Here is a 24,270-nt window from a genome sequence, read left to right on the forward strand (position 1 = left end):
AGGACTTGGTAAACGATCATCAACCAACAAAGTAGAGTCGCCAGATGAAATATTCATGGTACCAGTGCCAAAGTGTACCTCTCGTGAAAAAAGTTGTACCACTGTAGGATCCTGGACTCATCAACAAAATAACTGTGATAAATTGTACCAAATAAACCAAATATAATATCAAAAAAAGTCCTGGACTCCACGTAGGTAAAAAAATCTTTATAAAATTCACAAAGCACAGAGGATGAGCGCTTTCATCTAATGACTAGACTTCATCACATAAAAGCACTGGTACAAATTGCAACTTAAATACACCCATTCAAATCAAGTTAATTGCACTCAATCAACTTTTAAAGAAACATACATAAAAATCAAATACTGCCTTATGAATACATGTAAGGCATGTATTACTAGTAAAATTTCATCATGTTTATCTTATTTCTTCTTGTAAACATTTCTTACACAATAAAATATCTTATAGAATAGCCAGAAAAATATCTTATTTAGTTTTATAGTCAGTTAATCAATTTAATGTATAAAATAATTAATAAATAATATATTTATATATATTTATATATGTATAATGATGTACAAAAAACTGGGGTATTAAATATAAGGCTTTACTAGGTCAGCCCTTTCAAACTTCTCAAGTTCTTAAACAGGATAGGAATAAATACAAAGCAGCATGTATAATTCAATACAATACATTATCAGATTCATTCTTAGATATTATTAAAAATCACTGTAATTTAATGAAAATTGATAAGGAGATACACAAGTTAGTGGGAGAACAACCTATCTTCACATATAAGGTGGGAAATAATTTTAAGAGAACTTTTGAAAAAGGATATAATGAATTTATTCAGTATAGGGCCACCAATCCTTGTGGAGCATGTAGTGTTTGTGCATATATATATATAATGAGGCAAGTGTTACATTAAACAACAGCTTGAAAAGTGTGGTGAGGTTTATTAAAGGTAGTTGCAAGTCTAAAATGCTGGTTTATATGGCCTTATGCACTTCATGTAGTGCATACTACATAGGTAAAACTGAGAGGGCATTTAAGGGCCGTATTTACGAACACTTATATGATATTAGGACTCATAAAGAAGCTAGTGCTTTGTACAAACATAGTATAACCTGTCCTTTCACATTCACAAGGTTTAGATTTGGCATTATTGACCTGGTTCAAAGGGATTCTTCTAAGGGAGGGGGTGACCTAAAGAATGTTTTGTTACACAAGGAATTGTTATGGCAACTTAGGTGCAAATCTAACACCCCACCTGGTTTAAACGATTATATTAGTATAAAACCTGTATTATGTAAAAAAGCGGAAAATGTTTGATTTAAACAAATACAATAACAAACAAAATTTGTATATGAAGTTATGACTAAAATATTTACACATCATTATACATATATAAATATATATAAATATATTATTTATTAATTATTTTATACATTAAATTGATTAATTGACTATAAAACTAAATAAGATATTTTTCTGGCTATTCTATAAGATATTTTATTGTGTAAGAAATGTTTACAAGAAGAAATAAGATAAACATGATGAAATTTTACTAGTAATACATGCCTTATATGTATTCATAAGGCAGTATTTGATTTTTATGTATGTTTCTTTAAAAGTTGATTGAGTGCAATTAACTTGATTTGAATGGGTGTATTTAAGTTGCAATTTGTACCATTGCTTTTATCTGATGAAGTCTAGTCATTAGACGATAGCGCTCATCCTCTGTGCTTTGTGAATTTTATAAAGATTATATATATATATATATATATATATATATATATATATATATATATATATATATAATTATTTTTTTTTTAATATGTTTTGAGAGTGGAATTACAGTTGGGTGTTTAATGTCTTAAAGTGTGCTCATATATGCTTTGTAAGTTCATAGGTACTTACTAGGCTATTGATCTGTCAGAATCCCAATAAGCCTAGCCATAGTAATTTCTAGCCCTTAGATTTTGCATATGAATAGTCCAGAGATGGCTGAACAAGAATATGCTGAGTCATTTATATGTTTCCGCTATCCATTAGGGAAAGGGTGCTAAACCAGGGATGAAGTTATCCATCCATTTGCCCAAATTACATTTGCCTAGAATAAAACAAGAACTTTGCTTTATTAGGAGTGGAAAATGGTTCCTTAGAAGTGGTATTCTCTGTGATACATACCTATCCCTCCAACATGTTCTATTTATTTTACAAAAGAGACTGAAATCTATTGAGTGGGTGTTTATGATATCATTGGACTTGCTAAGGTATAATATGTCTGACAGAATAGTTTGTTGAGGATCTATACATGAGGCAAGGTCGCTTCTCAGTACCTGTATGATACAGAAAAAAAAGGACAAGGCTTTGATATTATCCGAATAGTTTTTATAAGTTAGGTCCTTAATATTTTTAGTGAGGAAGTGTTGTGATCTTTTTAGTTGTGACAAGTGTTTCGACACATACATACTGAAAGGGAAATTATATACAATGATTACCTTAATGAGTGCCGAGTACAATGGAACAATTGCATCCCTAGACCTGGAATTAATACCTTTAGATATAAGCTGTATGATGAAAAAGACTTCTTTACAACATATTTGCTGGATTTCATTCTTGCAACACTTTTTTTTGGAGGGTGGGGGGTTGAGAGGGGCTTACACAACCAGTTCTGAAAAAATGCATCAGAGAATGTTGTGAATTACTGCATTTTGACATGATATATGTTCTGTATTGTAGGGACTGTGCGGTAGAAATAAGGTAAAATGATGAGTGACAACAGCCAGAGTTAAATCTGTCCTTAACAGTAGTAGAAAAGCACACATGCCATGCACACGTTATACCATGCTAGAGTGTGACTGAGATGAGAATGATGCTTATGCACACTGACTGGATGAGCTGTGCTTATGCTTGTGTACCAAATATGAGATTTTTCAGCAGTGCCAGGATGCTGGGCCAGCAAGTTTGTTATGCACCCCTATGCATCACACAGTACTTGGCAGTGGATGGAATGGTAGCCATTCCCATTCATAGGTTCATAGGTAGGTACTAGGCTATTAGCCCAAGGGCCTATGTAAGCCTAGCCAACAAGGTTCCCTGGCTTACGCCACCCAAGAAAGTTATTTTCCTGTGCCACTGTCGAGCAGAACCACAGAAGTGATCCCCAGGGTGTACTTCCTATTTCCCATCCACTCATCAAGATTTTTCTTGAAGAGTGCTAACGAAGAAATTTGCTTGACATAGATGGGTAGCCTGTTTCATAGTATGGGAAGTTTCTGGGATAGGAATCTATCCCTCCAGCAAGTTCTGTTTATTGTGGTGACAAGGTTTAGGTCCCTAGAGCGTGTAGCTTGGAGGGATTGGGATTTCTTTAGGTGTAGCATGTCCAGCAGCTCTGGGTTTGACATAGCTTTATATGTTAGACAGAGATCACCTCGGAGTAGGCGATATGCTACAGAGTAAAGCTGGAGTTTTTTGAGGTGGTCAGTGTAGGGCATTTGTTTGAGGCCAGTAATCTTCTTTGTGAGGTACTTCTGTGGCCTTTCCAGCTGCTGCAGATGTCTTGTGAGGTACATTCCAAAAGGTGCGTTGTACTCTATAATGGGTCTAATGAGTGTCAAGTAGAGGGGAATAATCACCTCTTTTTTCCTGGATGAGGACCTTTTTATGATGAGGTGTGCCATGTAGAAGGACGTCTTGACTACTGTGGCGATGTGACTATCAAAGGAGAGACTACTGTCCACCTGGGTCCCAAGGTCTCTTATCACACATTCGGTGTTAAGTAGATTGCTGCCTATGTGGTACTTCATGGGTACAGAGTTTTTACTAAAGGGAATGACACTGCACATTTTGGTATTGAGCTTGAGGCCATGGCTTTGACACCAGGCATCTGCCTCAGTGAGGCCCTTCTGTAGGATGTCCACATCATTTGGGGACTTGACTATGGCTCCTAGTTTGCAGTCATCTGCAAACTTCATTAGCCAGAGGCCTTCTGTGTTAGCCTGTACTTCAGAGAAGTAGATACAAAACAGGAGAGGTCCCAGGATGGAACCCTGTGGTACTCCACTTGTCACTGCTTTGAGGTCAGATTTGGAGTCTGCAACTTTTTCAGTGTGGGTACTGTCAGTGAGCCAGTTGGCAACCCATCTTGTGACATAGGGATTTATACCTAGTTTATTGAGTTTAGCTATAATTCCAGAATGGGGGATGGTGTCGAAAGCCGTGGCGAGGTCAAGATAGGCTGTATGAACCACCTTACCCTCATCTACAGCTATGGTGAGTGCCTCAAAGAAGTCACTCAGGATCAGGAGGCATGATCTGCCTTTCACAAACCCGAACTGGGTGGGATCCAGAGTTTGAAGGTTACCAATGTCTTTGTTTATGAGTTCCATGACGATACGTTCCATGGCCTTGCAGACCAGGCTCATCAGGCTAACAGCTCGATAGTTCCCGGGATCAGTGGTGACTCCCCCTTTGTGGAGTGGAAAACCTGTTGCCGTGCGCCATTCAGTGGGCACAAAGCCTGATGCAAGGCTATTATTGAACTTGATTCTTAAGTGGGGAGCCAGTTTGTTCTGAAGTTCATGTAAAACACAGTCTGGGATGTTGTCCGGTCCCACGGATGCTGTGTTTTTGGCTTTAGAGAGTGCAGCTTTTACCTGAGTAGTTGTGATTACAGGGACTCTGCATTCTTCCTATATAGATATGGGCCCTTTACGGGGTGAGAGGGCAGTAAAGTTAGCACTGAACCTATCTGCCAGGATGTTGGCAATATCACTTGGTTCTGTAATTTTCATGACATTGTGCTGTAACTCAGAGCAGAACTGGGTGTTGCCATCAAGATTCTTGACATAGCTATAGAATGCTTTGTGGTTGTCCATAGAATTAGTGGTGATTTTGTTTTTGTAGCTAACTTTGGAGGATCTTATAAGGGATCTCAGCTTCTTACTGAGGCTGACCACGGAGCTCCTCCACTCATGGGATTTTACATTGTTTTGCAACAGTTTCTTCCTTCTGTTGTACAGTTTGTTTATGGCAGGGGACCACCAGATTGGCTTCCTTTTTTTGGAGGATAGCTTGTAGGTTCTGTTTGGGATATCACAATCCATGCACTCGTGTAAGTGCTTACAGAGTGCATTTGTGTAGGATTCAGCAATTGTAACTGTATTGTCCATTTGCATGGGTGTCATGAAGTTCACCACTTCTGTCTTAAGAAGCATGAAGTTGGCTTTAGACAGATTTTTTACCATGGTTTCCTTAATGGGGGTGGGATGTGGATATCAAGGGTGATCAGCTTATGGTCGGATCGGACCAATGAGGAGTTGACTTCACTCATGTTGGTAATGACTAGGTCTAGGATATTGTTGCCCCTGGTGGGGGTGTGGATAAGTTGATCCAGGGCATTGGAGTTTATGAATTTCAGAAAGCATTGAGCTAAGGAGTTGGTACACGAGTAGTTTACCCAGTTAATGGTGGGGTAGTTGAAGTCGCCCATTATTAGGGTGTTTGGTTGAACCCTAATATTTTCCAGTACATCAAGAAAAGAGGAGTGGGAATCCAGGGGCATGGTGGGGGATCTGTAGCAAGCTACAATTTGGATTGCAGTTTTGCCCATAGTTAGTTGCACTTGGATAACCTCGGATGCATTATGCTGAGCAACTAGCCTGGAGGTGTAGATATCCTTAATGAATATGGACACATCTCCCTCTTTGCTGTTTCGGTCCAGGTTACATGGCCAAAATGTGTTGTATGAGTTATAGCCTGGTAGTGCAGGGGTGCTCTCTGGAGCTTTGAACCAGGTCTCAGTCACTGCACAGATATCGATGTTCTCCATTCTAAGGAGTGCCTCGAGTGAGTGCATTTTGAGATTTAGACTTCTAGCATTGAGTAGCATTACCCTTAGTTTTTTCTTTATAGTGGTGTTCCAGTATGCTTCCCAGCATTCCAAATGTGGCCCTAATGGCAATATGGGTGCAATCTGTCACACCAAGCACCTTAGGAAAGTATGCCAACCAGTAGAAGGAAAGTACGGCACTGGCTTGGCCCTGAGGGGACACTACGAAATAGATGTACTGACCCACATATGGCAAGAGTACATCAAAAAACTGGAAAGTATCCCCAAGACAGAAGCCTGTGAAATACCAAATGTCTCCACAGTTTTTCTGTTAACATTCCTGCGGCAGAACCCTGTGAAATACCCAATGTATCCGCAGTTGTTCTGTTAATGTCTCTGTAGCAGAATCCTGTGAAATACCCAACCTTTCCACAGTTTTTCTGTTAATGTCCCTGTGGCAGAAGCCTGTGAAATACCCAACCTCTCCACAGTTTTTCTGTTAATGTCCCTGTGGCAGAAGCCTGTGAAATACCCAACCTCTCCACAGTTTTTCTGTTAATGTCCCTGTGGCAGAAGCCCATGAAATACCCAGCCTATCCAAAGTTTTTCTGTTAACATCCCTGTCACAGAATATGTCAGACTTTGTCTAGATGTTCTTCATTTTAGCCAGTGGGCACCTCTAAGTGCACCTGGTTTTGGCAAATTGGAGATGTACATCACAGAATGAGAAAAAGTTAATCTAGCAATAAACCCATGCCTCCCCACAATAGTATATCATAAAGATGAGACTCCACATGTGTACCAGAAAGCAACTGTGAATCATAACAAAGGCAGGAAGCGTTCCTAATTTGTGTAACACAGTTGAATATTTTCTAAATATTCCTCATTTAGATCTCATTATACATTAATTTGCATACTTTCTCAGATTACTTGAAATTACTACTCCTAGACAAGGCTGGTGTCTCTGAATTGTTTCTTAACTGCACTTTGGCATAGACAGTACAAATTCCCACTATACATTAGTGCACCAGCTATGACTGCTGCACTAAATCATCTGCATAAGACCCTACAAGTGGAACACCAGCCCTTACCTTAAAAGTTACACCACATAATTAATTAATTTTTGTTTGTTTAATACTTATAACCAGAGAAAAGAAAGCATTAAGAGGACAGCCCTGCTTTGTTTATCTTTTCAAGAGACCCAAAATCACCATAAGCAGGAGGCAGTAGGTCTCATACAGAATAGATGAACACAGGTAAGGTGGAACAGAGGATAAGCTATTAAATAAAAAAAAAACCCTTGGCAGAAGCAGTTGCAAGCCTTACACCAAGGATGCCCTTAAGATCCACATTGTGTAGGAGTGGATGGAAGAGCTGGTAAACACTGTGATGGATGGGTCACTGGGACTGCCTAAAAGCATGAACAAACAAGAAGGAAGAAAAACAGTATAGTCTGTGTATTCTGATGTAATTCTTGCAGGCCTTGTTTATTTGTCTCTTTTCTTTTGTTTTCTTTACAGGGGTGGAGTAATGATCAGACATGACCATTTGCAGGGTCAGCTTGGGTTGCAAGTGTAACAGAAATAATACAATAGCATATTCAGAAAAATGTATGAGATGAGTATGTACAGGCTATAGAAGGAATTAACTTACACTGAATCATAATAATGTTATGTACTGTTAAAGGAACATCATTGCAGACAATAATTTAGCAATAATCCACACCTGGGTGTGGTTAATGCTGGATTTACCCATGGTTGGCGTGGTTTGGTCACAATGGCGAAGCCCGAGTGGCCAAACAAAGACAACCATGGGTAAATACAGCATTGCCCACACCCAGAAGTGGGTTATTGCTATTATACAATGACATTATTTAAGAAAAAAAATACTTAGTTTTCTTAAATAATGGCATTGTATAATGCCTCCTTGCTGCCCTTCCACAGCTGTCCAGTATTCTGCGGCTGTTCTGATGTACTGTGCATGTGTATGCTTACGCAGTACATCAGAGCAGTGGGTGGAATCAACGGAGAAAGCAAGATCTCCGTTGCTTTTTAGAAAGTGTCTTGCTATGTTAAAGGAGTTTAACATAGCGAGACAGCTTTAAAAAAAGCAACGGAGATCTTCTTTTCTCCGTTGTTTTATTTAAAGCTGTCTCGCTATGTTAAACTCCTTTAACATAGCGAGACACTTTCTAAAAAGCAATGGAGATCTTGCTTTCTCTGTTGCTTTAGAAAGTGTCTCGTTATGTTAAAGGAGTTTAACATAGTGAGGCAGCTTTAAAAAAGCAATGGAGATCTTCCCTTCTCCGTTGCTTTTTTAAAGCTGTCTCGCTATGTTAAACTCTTTTAACATAGTGAGACACTTTCTAAAAAGCAACGGAGATCTTGCTTTCTCCGTTGCTGTAAGAAAAAAAAAAGACTTATACTAATGGAAAAAGTCCGGGAGACCGGTCCTTTTTCATTAGTATAAGTCTGATTTACAAAGTGCATGCTAACCAATCAGCGTGCACGTTTTGGTATATTAATGGGGGGGGGTCGTATAATTGGTAGTAATGCAGGGCTAGGTAAATAACAGTGAAAGAAGAGATGCATTAAAGTGACGTGCTATGCACACATTTACTTGAAATGACAATTTCCATTTTTAATACCATATTTGTAACTTCAAAAAATGTCACAATTTCCTTTTAAACTGCTCTGTTTTGTGTGTTTTCAGAAAATATTTCACACACACAGAGCCAGATCATGGTGAAATGGGGCCCTAGGCAGGGTAATGGATTAGGCATCCCCACAGATACACACAGCAGCCCCCCTGCCCTCATGACAGCAACCATTCAATAATCAGTGTCCCGTTACTTGATATTCCCCCAGTTACCATAAACACTATTCAAACCTGTCAGTGTGCATTCTATTTTCTTATTTACTTCTACAATGATTAGAGATTTGGATTTAATTTAAAACTTTATTTCAGATTTTAAGGCACGGGCACTGATAGCCATTAGCAAAACAAAACAATACAGCCCCACAGTGAAAACCGACTTAGCATGAACAGTAAACTTCTCTGCCTTGAAATTCACATTCATTGAAGCGACATTGAAAGTCGCATTCAAAGAAAATGCATCTGGCCAGTGGCAGATTAAGTTTACCTTAGGGCTGTTTTCAAACAATAGGTTCCTTGCACACATTTTTAGGCCCACACATACATGTTCCTCTTATTTGATTCACATTCCTAATTGTATTAAATAATATTTGTTAATTTAATATTCTTTTAATAAAGTGCGTTTTTTAATAGGGGAGCATCCTGCGTTCGTAATTAATTTTGTCCTAAATAATATTCTTTATATAATACAGCACCACCTGTTAAAGTGTGTTTTAAATTTGTAGTTTTAATCATTTTCCTAGTAAGCAATGAAACAAAACATTTGACCAAAAAGCCACTCAGACTTCTGTCATTACAATCCACTAATATAATTTAATATACACAATCTCTGCAGAAGTAAAAGTCATCTGAATAATTCCACATTAAAGAGAGCTGTAATTAAGGAAAAGGTTGCTGCTGGCAAACAACTTTATATTTTAGTGTTTCATCTACAAATTCAGTGCCTGCTGCCCTTGAAAAATAAATGGTCTGTATTACATTAAAAATAAAAAAAAAGACAAGCTGGTAATATTGCAATAGAGAATGGCTAGAAAACTGACAACAGGTTCATAGTAACTAGCCATCTCACCCAAAGAAGGACACTCTCAGGAGTGCAGCACCCCCATCCATCCATCCACAGAACCTTTCTCCCGTTTTTGCCCTTGGGGTCGGGGTTTCACTTCAACAGTGACAATCATCTAGAGCCAAGGTTTACACTGCTGGGTGGTTAGCCCTGCCATAGTAGTTCTTCCACAAAACAATTTAAATAATAAAGATGAAACAGACCCTTTTAATGTTGAACAAGAAACTTTTAAGACAAAGTGAGAAACGTCCCACATAATAATAGGGATACTTATTAAGTTATATTTCACAGGAGTGCAGCACCCCCATCCCCCCTTAGAGTACACCACAGCATCAGCAATCCATTTACATGGTGTGGGAGAAGAACCCACAGCCTTCTGCACCACAGGCAGGTATTCTACCTGTTATGCTACCAGCACTGCTTTCAAATTCTATAGCACAGACAGTGATAGCCATTTGCTAAACAAGACAGTTGAACTTTTCCCTTGAAGCTCACAATTCCTTGAAAATGCACTGAAACTCTTTAGTAATCTTTTAGTTGATGCAGAGGATTCAGGCTCTTGTCTCCTGTAACTAAGGTGCAGAGTTTGAGCTTGAGCAAAAAATTAACTAACACTCCACCCGTAACTTGGGCATTTCACACACACACCCTAATAAAGGAGTATACTGTTTCATGTCTGTCTTGTCAGCTTTAAATTCCACACGGACAGAAGAAGCAGCAGGAATGTCTCATCAGCAAGTGTGTTTAAATTCCACATGGAATGAAGAAGTAGAAACACCATGAATGAAATGTGTGTGCTTCAACACACCAAGAAAGAGGGAATGTAAATCTGCATTGCAAACACAAATGGAGAGTGCATTTTTAAAAAACAATGCTCTGAAACAAGACGTGTAAGTTTTTTTTTTTTTTTTTAAAGTTGTGGCAGCCCCCTGGCTAGTGGGCTCCTCCCCAGCCAGCAGGCCCTAGGTGACTGCCTAGGTTGCCTAAGGCTGGATCCAGCTCTGCACACACAAACATCTGTTTCTTAGTATATCTGTCAAAGTAGCAATGCTCTATCAGTCTATACAGCTATGTCTGCTACTCTAAAATGGTTTGTTGCATTGGCTCCTCTTAGGGAACGTTAAGTATTCAGTATTAGTGCATTACATTGGACCTCAACAGTGTATTTGCATAGCTCTGAGAATGTTATGACTGTAGTGCAGTTTGCTAGTCACTTGAACTGAGAATGCAACAGTCTTTCATGCTTTTTTCCTTTTATTTAATTCTGTTTGTAAGGTGAACTATCACCTCTTTTATTCCCTAACTCTCTTCCTGCAAAAATGTGGTATGGAAGAAATTAAGGCATAGCACCTTGTCTTATAAATGGAATTAATGAAATGAACATGGCAGCAACTCATACATGGAAGTAATTAAATGATCTAGCTATCTAGTGCTTTCCCCTTTAAACCAGTAAAAAACCCATGCTTGTTAAAGTAGTCAGAGCCGGGACTCAGTGAAGTTCTAGCAGCAGTACAGTACAGGAAGCTACAATTACAGAGAGCACTAGGTCACATAACAATCTCATGTAACAACATCATTTAGTATTCTGGGTAATCATTCCAAGGTACAATGTGCTGCATAATCTCTAAACCTTTTGCAGTTACCAGGCTTTTTATCAAACACTTCTAAAGTCTTTACAATTTCTTTGAAAGATTTCTCAAATAGTTTACTTATTGCTCCTAAACCACGCAACAGTTTATATATGCCTGCATACATCAAATTTAGCAGGACTAAAACTCTGTGATCATCCGAAAAGTTACCTGGTAATATATTTCAGTTCTTTAAGTGTAAGGGCTTGGTATTCCAGAGCAGCATCAGACACATTGATATACCTGACATGCTTAAGAATCTTAAAATCTCATCCATCACCAGTGAAATACATCTGCCCTACGTTTATTTTTACATTGAAGGAGCTAAGGAGTCACAAATTACCTATGGCTTGGTTTTAGTGTCTTGACTGTACCCATAAAGGCATAAAAAGTAAAAAGTCAAGGGCATTCAGAAGCCATGTGGATGAAACACTGATATGTCCTTAAATGGTTACTTGCATATATCCCATGGGCTTCCACTACAAGAGATTTAAGGTATTACACAGTGAAGATTCTAACTAGGCTGATTCTTTGCACGATCAGTTGGTGTACTGAATCATGATAACTATATGACAGTGATGAAGAGGGACATGAGGGGGTTTGAATTTTACTGTAAACATTAGACGAAATGAAACATGGCTCAAGCCACACATTAAAGACGCAGAACTTACTCCACCTAACTGTAGTATTATCAGACATGACAGAACTAATAAGAAAGGGGGGAGGTGTAAGTCTCCTCTTCCCCTCAAACCTCTCAGTCACCCCTTGAATTACTTTTAGCCCTTCTTCAAATAAACAAACATAAATCCATCTGCATAGCCATCCTATACATCCCTCCAGGTGATAACATCCCTGTCTTAGAAGACATTCTCTGCTGGCTCTCATCTAATATCTCAAATGAAACCATAATCCTCAGGGATGTTAACATTAATTGGGATAATATACAATCCCCAACCAAATCCCTCAATAACAATCTTTATAACTTCATGCAACTTATTAACTCCCCAACCAGGCCCTCTAAAGACCTCATATCTGGTAGCACCTCAGACTGGATACTAGTTTCCCATCCACACTACTTCTCCAAGAGCGGCACCCTTCCAGATCCACTTGCAGACCATCTTCCTACTTTTGCCCTTCGCCTTCCTTCCTTCCTTCAACTATCCCACTCCTACATCTCCACTTGCCTCATAAAAAAACTTTAACCACAATGCTTTCTCCAACACCCCATTAATGACTTTACCCCTGGATAACGTGGTTACTTACTTCAATACAACCTTCTTAAGCTTTTCTCCCTTAAGAACTAAACAATTAAAAAGTAAATCCATCCCTTGGCTAACTAGGAACACCCTAATTACTATGCTAAACTGCAATAAAGCCTGGAACCACTATCATAAAACTAAAACTTCCACTTCCCTTAACAAATATAAATCACTTCACAACAAAGCAAAAAAACTCATTAACAGTGACCATAAAAGCTATTTCTCCACTCTCCAAACCAAACACAACAATAACCCCAAGAAATTCTGGGATGGCATCTCTTCCCTTCTAAGCCCAGGTAAAAAAGAAAACCCTTGCCCTGACCCTATTCCCATTTCTACTATAAAGAAACTTCTTCAAAAACTAAAACCATGTTCTAATGCTCCCAATGAAATACCCTCCTTCTTCCTAAAGACTGCTGCAGAAACCATAACCTACCCTATCAGCATCCTAATAAATCAATCTATTTCTGAATGCCATGTTCCCCAAATCTAGAAAAAGGCCTATATTATTCCACTCCACAAGGATGGCAATAATAATGACATCTCCAACTTCCGTCCCATCACTATCCTATCCCCCATCTCTAAAATTCTTGAAAAATGTTTCCATCTACAACTCCTACCCAATCTCATCAATAACCTTCTAACTTCCACTCAGCACGGATTCTGTCCTGGCCATAGTGCTACCACAGCTCTCCTCTCCTTCCTTGAAACTGTAAACAAGGCCCGTGACTCTGGTCACATTGTTTCCACCCTTCTCCTTGACCTCTCTAAAGCTTTCAACACCATTTCTCATAATCTTCTTCTTACTGAGCTCTGTAAACTAAACGTATCCCACTCCCCTATTAACTGGTTCACCAGCTACGTATCAAATAGGCAACAAGCAGTTAAGTGGAAAAAAGCAATTTCCCCTCTCCAATTCCCACCCACTGATGTACCCCAAGGCTCAATTCTAGGTCTCTTTCTATTTAACATCTTCATCAATGACTTCCACCAGGCCATCCCAAACTCTAAACTTATTCAATGCGCAGATGATTCAACAGTAATCTGCTCTTCTTCCTGCACTTCTACACTAATGAAACTTACCCAAGAAGCATCCTCTATTACAGAGCTATGGATGCTCCAGAACCATTTAGCACTAAATGCTAATAAGACTAAACTGATGTTATTTTACCCCTTCAAAAGCATTATCCTAGATAAACACTCTTTCCTTATTACCAGCAAAGATAACACTTCTCTTGAATCTGTCTCCACTGCCAAACTCTTAGGTATCCTAATTGATGACCAACTAAAGTCTGACAACCATTTGCTGGCAAATATAAAAAAAAACACACACAAAAAACTGGGCATGCTTTATCATCATTGCCAATTTATCTCTCCCCCTACCAGGCACACTCTTGCCAACACCTTCCTAATCCCATCCCTACTATATGGAGCCTCTGTCCTTATTGACCTGCAATTCTCCCTCAAATCTAAACTCTCCTCCTGTTACTATAAGATCGCAAAATTCGCAACTGGCCACAGATCCAGCACCCATCACTGTACCTCCCTACACCAACTGAAATGGCTTGAACTCCCCAATTATCTTATTTACACACAACTCATCCAAGCACATAAACATATATGTCATCCTTCTCTCTGTCCCTCCCTCATCTCAACCTTTAAAATGCATCTTCCTAACAGATGCCTATGATCCAACCAACAAAATCAAATTGAACTGCGTAAACCCTCCTGCCCACCTGGCAAACATCTTCTTTCCTTCTGCCTCACACGGCACTGGAGCTCCCTCCCACCTCTCAACAGTCTCTCTAGCTTTAAATCTCTTCTCCGCTCTCACCTAATATCACTGTGGGAATGCTCTTGCTTTCATCCTACATAATATCTTTATCTATAACCCTTCCTACTTCAAACACTTCTGCTGACACCTTCTTAACAAGCTGTCATTCTTTATTCCTCCTTAATGCATTATATGGGGTCCTTTGCACTACCTTTTACAGCTGGAACTAACTTGATTATTGTTAATACTGTGATACTTATCTACCCTGACATTTCATTATCATTAAAACTGTGATACTTTATCTACTCTGACATCTAACACTGTGATACTTTATCTACCCTGACATTTGATTTTTGTTAAAACTGTGATACTTTATCTACTCTGACATTTTTATTTTCTAAATTCTCCTTAACCGCTGTATCAGTACCTCGTAAATTTACAGTTATGACTTCTTAGTAGCTCTGTGTAACTTAGAATTATTTTATTTTTGTTTTCATTTTTTTTTAATTGTATTGTATTGTATTTGTATTTGTGATACTGTTATTTTAACTAGTTGTAACTTTGGAGCTTTTCTCCCCAGGAATCCATTGAAAACGGGCTCCTCAAGGTCCAATGGACCACCCTGGTAAACAAACTGCAAATAAATAAATAAAATAAATAAGGAGGAGAGGTTGTATTTTCATTTAGAACTGTATCAGACAAATCGGCTTACAGGAGGTAGACATTTGTTAAGTGAGGTTGTGGATAACGGTTTCTAATTCTCGACTCCTGTCTTAACAGGCATAAATAAAGGAAAACAGCAGCTGTATTCTTGACGAGCATCATGCTGATCCCTAAAGTTATAACCTTTAATTTCTGCATTTAAAGCCGAAAATAGTAGTCAGTATTAAATTAGCAAGAGAGCTTTACAATTACAAACTAAATGAATGTGTGCAGCATGGAGAATGTTACTAAACTAGGAAATTTGGAAAAGACCAGAGACAGAATCAATTAAGACTTAGACAGCCATTTTTGGATTTCTGGACTTTTTTAATGCATATTTATTTTACGTAAAGGTCCAATGCTTTCGTGATGGCTGTTTTCATATATCCCAACTGGTAATCTACACTAGCTTCATTTTTTGTTGTACAACTGTTTTAAAGTACTGTTCCATTTTGTCAAAGTCTGATATCCTGACTCTAGAACTCTCACTCTTGTTTGGCATGACTCTGCAATTTATACTCCATTATGCTGAGTTTTGTGAAAATTTCTTTTCAAATGGTTGCCCATGGAATTGTGTACTGCTATTATTCCAAGTTCCCTGAAATACTGAAACTAACAGGTGAAGCAAATACGATTATTGCATTAACGATCATATTCTAGGGACAGGGAAAACCTGATGTTGTTATATCTCACAATGACATACAATGCAAAAGTAAGGATTTCAGATTTGTTCATTAGACATAATTCAGACACACAACATCAAGCTATCTGCTGTTTGATCTGCAAATGGAATGAATTATACACATAGTGAAGACTGTCTTCAGAATGAACTACAGTAAAGACTATGAGGATAGTCATCTAGCAATTACAGGGATTCAGTTTCTTCCCAATAAATCTGTTAAGTGACAAAAGGGTGAGAAAAAATGATCTATTTGACCTACATTTCTGATTTCCAAATAAACACAAAGGATGCAACATTCTGGAAAGAAATCAGCAGAAATGGAAATGCTATTCATTTTGAAACTACAGGAGACGTTCAGATTTTTAGGATCAAAACTATAAGAATACAGATGCTGTGGGAAAGCTTGCAACCTATAAAACCAGTAGACAAAGACCACATGTCTCTGAAGATGGAAACCTCTGCAGGATGAATCAAAGAATTGTGCACAAGGCAAATGCATCAAAGTCAAATTAAGTGCAGCAGTCAGAAGTGTCAGGACCAGTACTGTCACAAGAAAACACAGACTTTGACAACTGTGAAAGCCAAGAATTGCAAAAAGATGCTGCTGAAGCTGGGGTTAAAAAAAAATCAATACTGCAGCAAGAACTGTTCTAAAAAGAAAATTAAATTGTCAGAGAAAAAAGTCCTACCGCATTCTCCAGATGTCAAAGAAAATTCAAAGAAAGATATATGGACAGCTTATAGACTGAACATAATAGTAAAAGACTAAGAAGCTGCATCTAATGAAATGTATTTTTCAATGGTGTGATATAAGTAGGCCATGACCTTCTTAGTACTGAATTAAGGGCAGTTTTAAATGATCATTATAATTTAATCCATGCCACCTTCTGGAAAGTAAGTTACAGGTTATATTTTCTTAATTTATAGGGAATGTTATACTCATATATAGATTTAAATAAACTAGCTGCACAAAGCTGGATGTCATTTAGTGTACAATTCTTCTAGAGAGCTCTCTTTGGTTAAAGATCGTATATGGTGGCAGACCACCATACACAGTGTTTTTGCTCTATTTATCCACTAATCAGATAGTACAAATAACAAATACATGATTACATTTATTGAAATGCAACACTTTGAACTTCTGTTCTAATTTGGAAAACTTGAGATGGCTTCTTCAGGTCAGCTTATTTATGACAACTGTCTCAGCCCCAGTAGGTGGTGGTCATATGAAATATGAAAAGAAAATCCAGTGACTTTCTTACTTATGCTGCTGAATTAGTTTTAAGAATAAGTTCATGACTGTTTTGAAGTATATATAATTCCTCCCATAACAGTAGTTACACATCATAAACATAAACTTCTATACAAAATTACAAATACGGTTCCTACAAAAAATAAATCACACTACTTTAAAGTATAAACAGTTCTGAATTTTTTTTTTAATTTAGGCTCTCCACAAATTTGTTGCAAGGATTCACTTGTGGAACTGCAATTACGTTGACCAGTAATCAGATTAATCAGCTTATACAAGTGATGAAAGTCAAAGATGTGACACTAAGTAATAGTCAGGTGAGTGCACTTTTGAGGTAAGTAGAGCTTGTTATTCCATTATGGTGGAATTAGAAAACAAGTGTCATATTAAGAAAATCTGCAAATAAGATGCAATACTAAGATAAGAAACTTGGAAATATAAAATTGTGGTAATCCGAATTATAAACACACTTCTAAGTAACACAGTTTAAAAGAATAGTGAACTCCAAATTATTTAGATGCACACACACACACACACACACACACACACACACACACACACACACACACACACACACACACACACACACACACACACACACACACACACGCACACACACAATTTTTGTGTTTCAGGATGTGTGTCTGTATCAGGATGAAAATGTGTGTGTGTGTGTGTATGTGTGTGTGTGTGTATGTGTGTGTGTGTGTGTGTGTGTGTGTGTGTGTGTGTGTGTGTGTGTGTGTGTAACTCTTATTTACATATTTACTCTGGTATAGTTCCCCCATTTGGTATAGCATACGGAGCTGCAGTCTAGGAAGAGGATGCACACCTGTCCTGAGTGAAGTAGGTCACATTGCATTAGTATAAAAGGCATGATCTGAAAGAGAGAGAGATGTGATACAAACACATCCATAAACATGCAGATATGTATATGACGATATCTGTATCTGTATGTATATATTCATTATGAAAGATAAATGGCTGTCAAGTTATAGCGGAATTGTACCTTGAAAAGAGGCACTGAGTGAGTTCATAGACAAAGACAGTGGTTTACCTCTTGTAAAGAACTGAACTGTAAGTTGTTCACCTGAGTTGAATTTTGAGCCATAGTGTTTTACTAGGGGGTAACCTTCCCACACTCCCTGCTAATTGTGTGCGTGTGTGTGTGTGTGTGTGTGTGTGTGTGTGTGTGTGTGTGTGTGTGTGTATATATATATATATATATATATATATATATAGATATATATATATATATATATATATATATATATATATATATATATATATATATATATATATATATATATCTTTATATCCATATAAATATCTGCATTAACTCCAAGATCACACAGTCCAAGCATAAAGGACATATTCCCTTACATGGTTGTTGTTGATATCACACAAGTCAATCATATGTATATATCTATAATACACATACATAAGCACACACACACACACACACACATATCTATCTCTTTATATATATATATATATATATATATATATATATATATATATACACACACACATAAAATACATACTGTGAGTATACACACACATACATAAATTTGTGGTATATGGTTCACAGCAACTAAAAGTTTCATAGTTTTGCTACACTTGGCAAAGCCACAGGTCCCAAATTAAGTCTACATTACAAGATAATTCATCTATTACACCAAGTTCAACCTCCCATATATTCCATTTATCTGTTTTTTTTTTTTTCTCTATTTATATATCGGATTTCATTGGGATGGTGTTGATTGCATACTTTGTATATGAAACATAGCTCAAGTTAGATCCTATAGGTTTTCATGAATGGAGTGTCTCATTGTTAGTTTTCTAGTGTAGCTAAAATGTATGTATGAGAGTTAGTTGTTTTGTAGTAATGATAATAGAGATGGAGTGTACATAAACTGGTGATGATATGGGTAGGATATACAATAATTGCCACTGATATGGGTAGTAAGGTAATAAAATATATGTACAGTCGAGGTCTGAGCAGTTATTTTTATTACTATATAAACATGCATACATGTACATGTAGATATCTGCATTTGTACATGTGTATAAGTTGTAAACGATAAATGACTGAGTTGACTTCTGAGTCCTTTACCTAAACTTAATTGTGAGTATCCTGTATATTGTGGCTGAAATGATATGATGGCACTGTGAATAATCTGTACTGTGTGAAGTCACTGTAAGTAAATTACACAGAAATTACACTGTGATTCTACAGAGTATTTGTATATATTACACTTTCTGTCTTTCAAATAAATATGCATATATGCACATAAACATATTTACATATATGGGCATCATTGACATGGTGGAAAGGTGTGATGAATACAACAAAAAAAGTGAGCTTAGTCAAATGAAAATCAGGTGATTGAACATTGCCATCTTTTTTGTGTGATATCATAAACAGTGGTATTTGGGGAGTATACCTTTTCCCCACTGCGGACCAATCCCAGAGTTGGTATATACAATAAGTGCGGGTTGGGAGGTGCATAAAAGACTAATGTTTATCATATTGATCACTGCTGCAGTAGCCTTAGTTATATGGTTATATCCTGCCAAGGGTATAACGGACGGACAGCTTCCAAAGCTTCAGGGAATCTTCCAAGTGCCCAAACTATTAAGTTGACTGAAAGACAAGTCTGAGTGCCAAGCTCTTCAGAGCTTTATTGCTGTCAAAGTGTATGCTTCTCCGAGGCTTTTGAGGATCAAGGGTTGGCTTGTGCTGTTCCTTTGCTGGACTGTTAATTTAAAAGTTGCTTAAAGTATTTTTTAAAAAAATGTTTTAAAATGTGTTTTACTGTGTTTTTGTATGAAAAAGTGACTTTGAAGACTTAAAATTTTAACCAGCTATTGCTGCTTGTTTCCCCAGAAAAGAGACACTATTTTTGGTTTGACCATGGAACAAACTGTAGGTTCCATTGTTTGTCCTTCTTTCAGCCACAAAAATTAAAAATTAAGCAAACAGCCTTTGCTACCACAACAGGGTAGGTATTTCCCTTACCCACAGTTGGGTGACTCTGCTGTGGCCATTACTTGTACCTCAGACTTCTCATCTTTTACCCAGGATCCCTGTGGTGTAGCGACTACAGCCACTAGGTACTGGGGGTTCGTCGCATCCTCTATGGATGTTGGGGTCCTCTCAATGGGCAAGTGAAAGTCACTGGTTGATCCTTGGAGATGGAACAGAGAAGACTTCCCTGTTTTGTCAGAATGCAGGGCCCATCCCTGGGTAAGCTGTTGCTGCCATTTATAACACTGTTAGCTCCATTTTTGTCTGTCAAAAAAGAAAAAGAAAACTAAACAGGTATCTTCTCCTCCTTAAATTCTCTTTTAGAGGAATACTTTACTGGGTTTGGCTCAGGGTTTTATTTAATTTTTTATCGTTCTTATGTATTGCTTTCTGGTAAAAGAAAGAAGGACACCTCTTTTCCTGAAGAGATTCAATATTCTGAATTTGTACATGAATATGAAGGAACATGTACATTTGTCACCAGTTTTGTGACTCAGAGGAAAGCTCAGTTTTTGATTCTCCCTTTGGGGGTTCTCTTTCTTTGAGACAATTTCCAGAATACGTCAATGTTTTCATTGACAATACACTGAGGTTTCCCAGTCCTCAGAATATTTTATGAGCTGTTACAAAGGAATTACCTTCACCAATTCCTCCAGTTCTGTCATTGTTGGAGGATGTGTGAGTTTTTGCCTGTATTTTTCCTGATAGCCAGTCTGTTTCTCCTAAAAGGGCAGACAGAATGCATAAAGTTCCTTAGTCTTCCCAAATCTGACCCAGCAGCTAGTGTTAGTCAGTCCTACTGCTGCTAAACAGTCCTAGTCTTTCTAATAAGGATGGAAAGATTATTGATAGGTACAGGAAATGGGGTCTATATTATATCCTCGAACACTTAAAAAAGCGAACGCTGATTGATCTAACTTATTTTCATGAAACTTCAAAATATCGAAGCAACAGAAACTCGAATTTTTTCCTAGGGAAAGAATTTGGTTGTCCGTTTCTGTTGCTTCGGTATTTTCAGTGTTATGGTGGAAAGTTACCGGTCGGATTCAGGTAAGTGTGCGATTGTGTCGATGTGAGTGTTAGGGTGATTTAGGTGAGTTAGGGTTAGGGCTTGATTTAGGTGTGTGTGCGATTGAGTGGACATGAGGGTTAGGGTGGATTTAAGTGAGTTAGGGTTAGGGAGCGTGTGAGGTGAGTGTGCGATAGTGACGGACCTTAGGGTTAGGGTTTGGATTAAGGTAAGTGGGTAGTTAGTGGTGTGTGCATAGTTTAGTGTAGGGTTAGGTATCAGATTTTAGGTGGATGTGTGTGGATTTCTGTTTGTTTGGTGTGCTTGTGTTGTGTGTATGTGTTTTGGATCAGCAATTATTTTCCCTGGGAAAAAAATCGCTGATCTGACAGTTCGAGATTGTAAGCTTTTGCTTAAATTAGGTCGATCAATCAGAGTTCGCTTTTTTAAGCGTTCGATGATATAATATAGACCCCGGGAAATAGTCTGTGCTTCTGCAACCTTGATTTTTTTGAATTTTAAATTGTCAGGCTCACATGCTAATTGTTATTTCTGACTAATTGTCAAAGTATGAGGAATGTTTCATCTTAAGTTTCTTCTTGTGAGGAAAAATCTGCTTTAAATGATTTAATTGTTTTCTATTGTACTAGTCACTGCTCTGTTTACAGTGCTTGTAAGACTCACTTGATAGTTCTTCCAGGGCTATGGCCTCTGGTACTGTTTTGCAGAAAACTGCCTGACTGCATTCTCAGAACCACCCAAGAGGATGTGAATTATGAGATTTTGTTTTCCCTTTTGTATAGAGGTTCACTTTTAAGTGCCACTGCTGTAGAGGTAATCAAACATTGTGATGAAAATGGTAAGTTAGATTAGGGAGTTTCATAGAATTTTTGCCCTTTGTTTTTACATTTTTCTAAGGGAGTCTTTAACTCCTCAGCCAATTTTTGCATAAAGGCAAGGGTGTACCAAAAACAATTCAGGACCCCCCCCCCCCCCGCAAAAATGAAGGGCAGTCTGTGTAGTAAGTTTGATTATTTAAGAAACTTTTATTTTTCCCTCCTACCTTGGCAGTCACGTTTCTCTTCTAGAAAGTCTGAATCTCTACTTTTCACAGTTAGTTAGCACTCGAGGTCTGAAGAAGTCTTTGGTAAAGCCAAAACTGCTTGACTGCATTTTGTCTGTTTTTACTGTCAATTAATTGGCTTTGTGGTTTGGACTTTGGTTTGTGTGGTTCCTGGGCCTCTACCTTCACTACTTGTGCTTCTTGGTTCTTTTCTTTTGGACTAGAATATTTAGGTGTCCTTTTTGACTCCTTCACACAGGGTTGATTGCCTGAGATATCAGCTATGCACATCATTTCAAAGAGCTTTTCTTCCACATGTAAAAATAGCTCTATATGTAGATCTATTTCTAAGGTTTTCCATTAAGACTTTGGTGACTGTGAGGGAATATCTTAGGATTTTGGATCTCATTACATCTATGATTCTCATCATAACCCTAGCAAGACTCCACATGATAAAGACACAGTGTTATCTGATGTTTCTTTGTTTCCAACATCAACATCCCTTGCCTTTTCAAACCCCAGTGCTGGGGATGTTAACAGAAAAAATTATTGGTGAAAACAGCAAATATTCCTAAATTCAGATCACCCATATCCCTCCCTGTTCCAAAATAGCCAGTCATCACAGACACCTCAGACTTTGCTTAGGGAGCAGTTTCAGAAGGAATAATTGCGCAACTATGTGGGTTGGGAGGGTGGCTTAATGGCTAAGGTGTTTGCCTTACAAACACAAGGTGCAAGGTTTGAGTCTCACAAGGGATAATTGGCTAAGCTTAAAATGGCTCACAAGGGCAGTTAGCTTAGTACTAAACTATGAAAGATGCAAGCACATAAATATAAAAGAGATGCTAGACTTGATCAATGTACTCAGCTTCTCAATCAATTTTGGCCCCCAGGACCTCTTCAAGTTGTTTTAGACAATACCACAGTCATATAGTACAGGTCATACCCCCTTTGCAGACTAGCCATTTTAGCTTGGGACATAGCTTTACAGCACAATCTCACTCTACAGGCATCCTTCATTCTGTCAGAGCAATATTTTGCAGCAGACAAGCTGAACCAGAGAGGGCCGACCCTCATGTATGCAAACTAGATCAAGTGGTCTTCCAAGATTTGATCCAACTGTGGGGAGTTCCTCTAGTATACCCATTTACTGCTTCTCTAAATAATCAGCTGGGAAGTTTCTGCTCCAGGACTCCATTCAAGAAGGCCTGGAAGACAGATGCCTTTTTCTTTTCTTTTCCTTTGACAGGAATGTTACCTATGCTTTTTCACCCATTCTACTGATATTCAGGGTACTTCTGCAGATTCAGAAGGAATTCCCCAAAGGTCATTGTGGTGAATCCCTTTCTTATCCAGGCAGCTGTGGGTCTCCCTTATTTTAGAAAGGGCCAGAGTCAGTTACCATAAGCTTCCTCACAAAATGGAACTACTCATACAAGAACAGGGCTATTTGATACACCCTGACCAGAATCAACTTCAACTGCTTCCCTGCTTGCCTGGATGATAGGTCTTAATTTTCTTTTACAGAGGACGTGCAGCAGATACTAATGAAGGCAAGACCAAACTCAAGTGTTTTTACAAGGGGGCAAACAATCCACCCCTGCTAATTATATATACTAACTCTAAGACTGCACACTTCCAGGGAAAAAGGCATATTCCCCTACCTGGGTGCTGTTGATATCACACACATTGACCATCTGTTTCTCCCAACTAAACAGACTTCCAGACTTTGATCTTATGTCCACTCACATAAAAAGATCAAACCCATATATAAGTATATCTATATATACATATACATGTATATATATATATATATATATATATATATATATATATATATATATATATATATATATATATGTGTGTGTGTGTATGTGTATATATATATATATATATATATATATATTCACACACACACACACACATATATATATATATATATATATATATATATATATATATATGTATATATGTATATATATATATATATATATATATATATATATACAGAGAGAGAGAGAGATGGGTTTAGTAGCATTTGATTGAGCAATACTTGACTGAAAATGAAATGTTTGAAAGAATTTTGACTGAAGACTACTTGACTTAAAACCCATTTGACTAAAGACCATTTCACTGAATCACAAATCAATGAAAATGTTGAGGCAACTAAAAGATCTGGCTATAAATTATTTTAATAACTCTGAACTTAAAGAGGAGGGCTTAAATATAGCTCGTAATCTGTGGGAAGCTCTGTTACAGGACAGAAAATATATAACCGCCTCATATAAATTGATAAAAGAGAGGAAATATAA

At 37.7% G+C, this 24,270-nt stretch overlaps 1 protein-coding gene across 1 annotated transcript in view; it reads left to right on the top strand.

Moving 5' to 3' along the window:
- The window catches only part of LOC122816738 (mucin-4-like), a 544,109-nt gene that overhangs the window by 371,772 nt on the left and 148,067 nt on the right, over positions 1–24,270 (top strand). The window contains exon 21 of the mRNA XM_044089732.1: positions 17,052–17,172. Within this exon, the coding sequence (XP_043945667.1) occupies positions 17,052–17,172 (121 nt within the window). The remainder of the gene's footprint in view (positions 1–17,051; positions 17,173–24,270) is intronic.

The sequence above is a fragment of the Protopterus annectens genome, chromosome 12.part0, assembly GCF_019279795.1.
Source record: "Protopterus annectens isolate FY-2018-M chromosome 12.part0, PAN1.0, whole genome shotgun sequence".
NCBI lineage: Eukaryota > Metazoa > Chordata > Ceratodontiformes > Protopteridae > Protopterus > Protopterus annectens.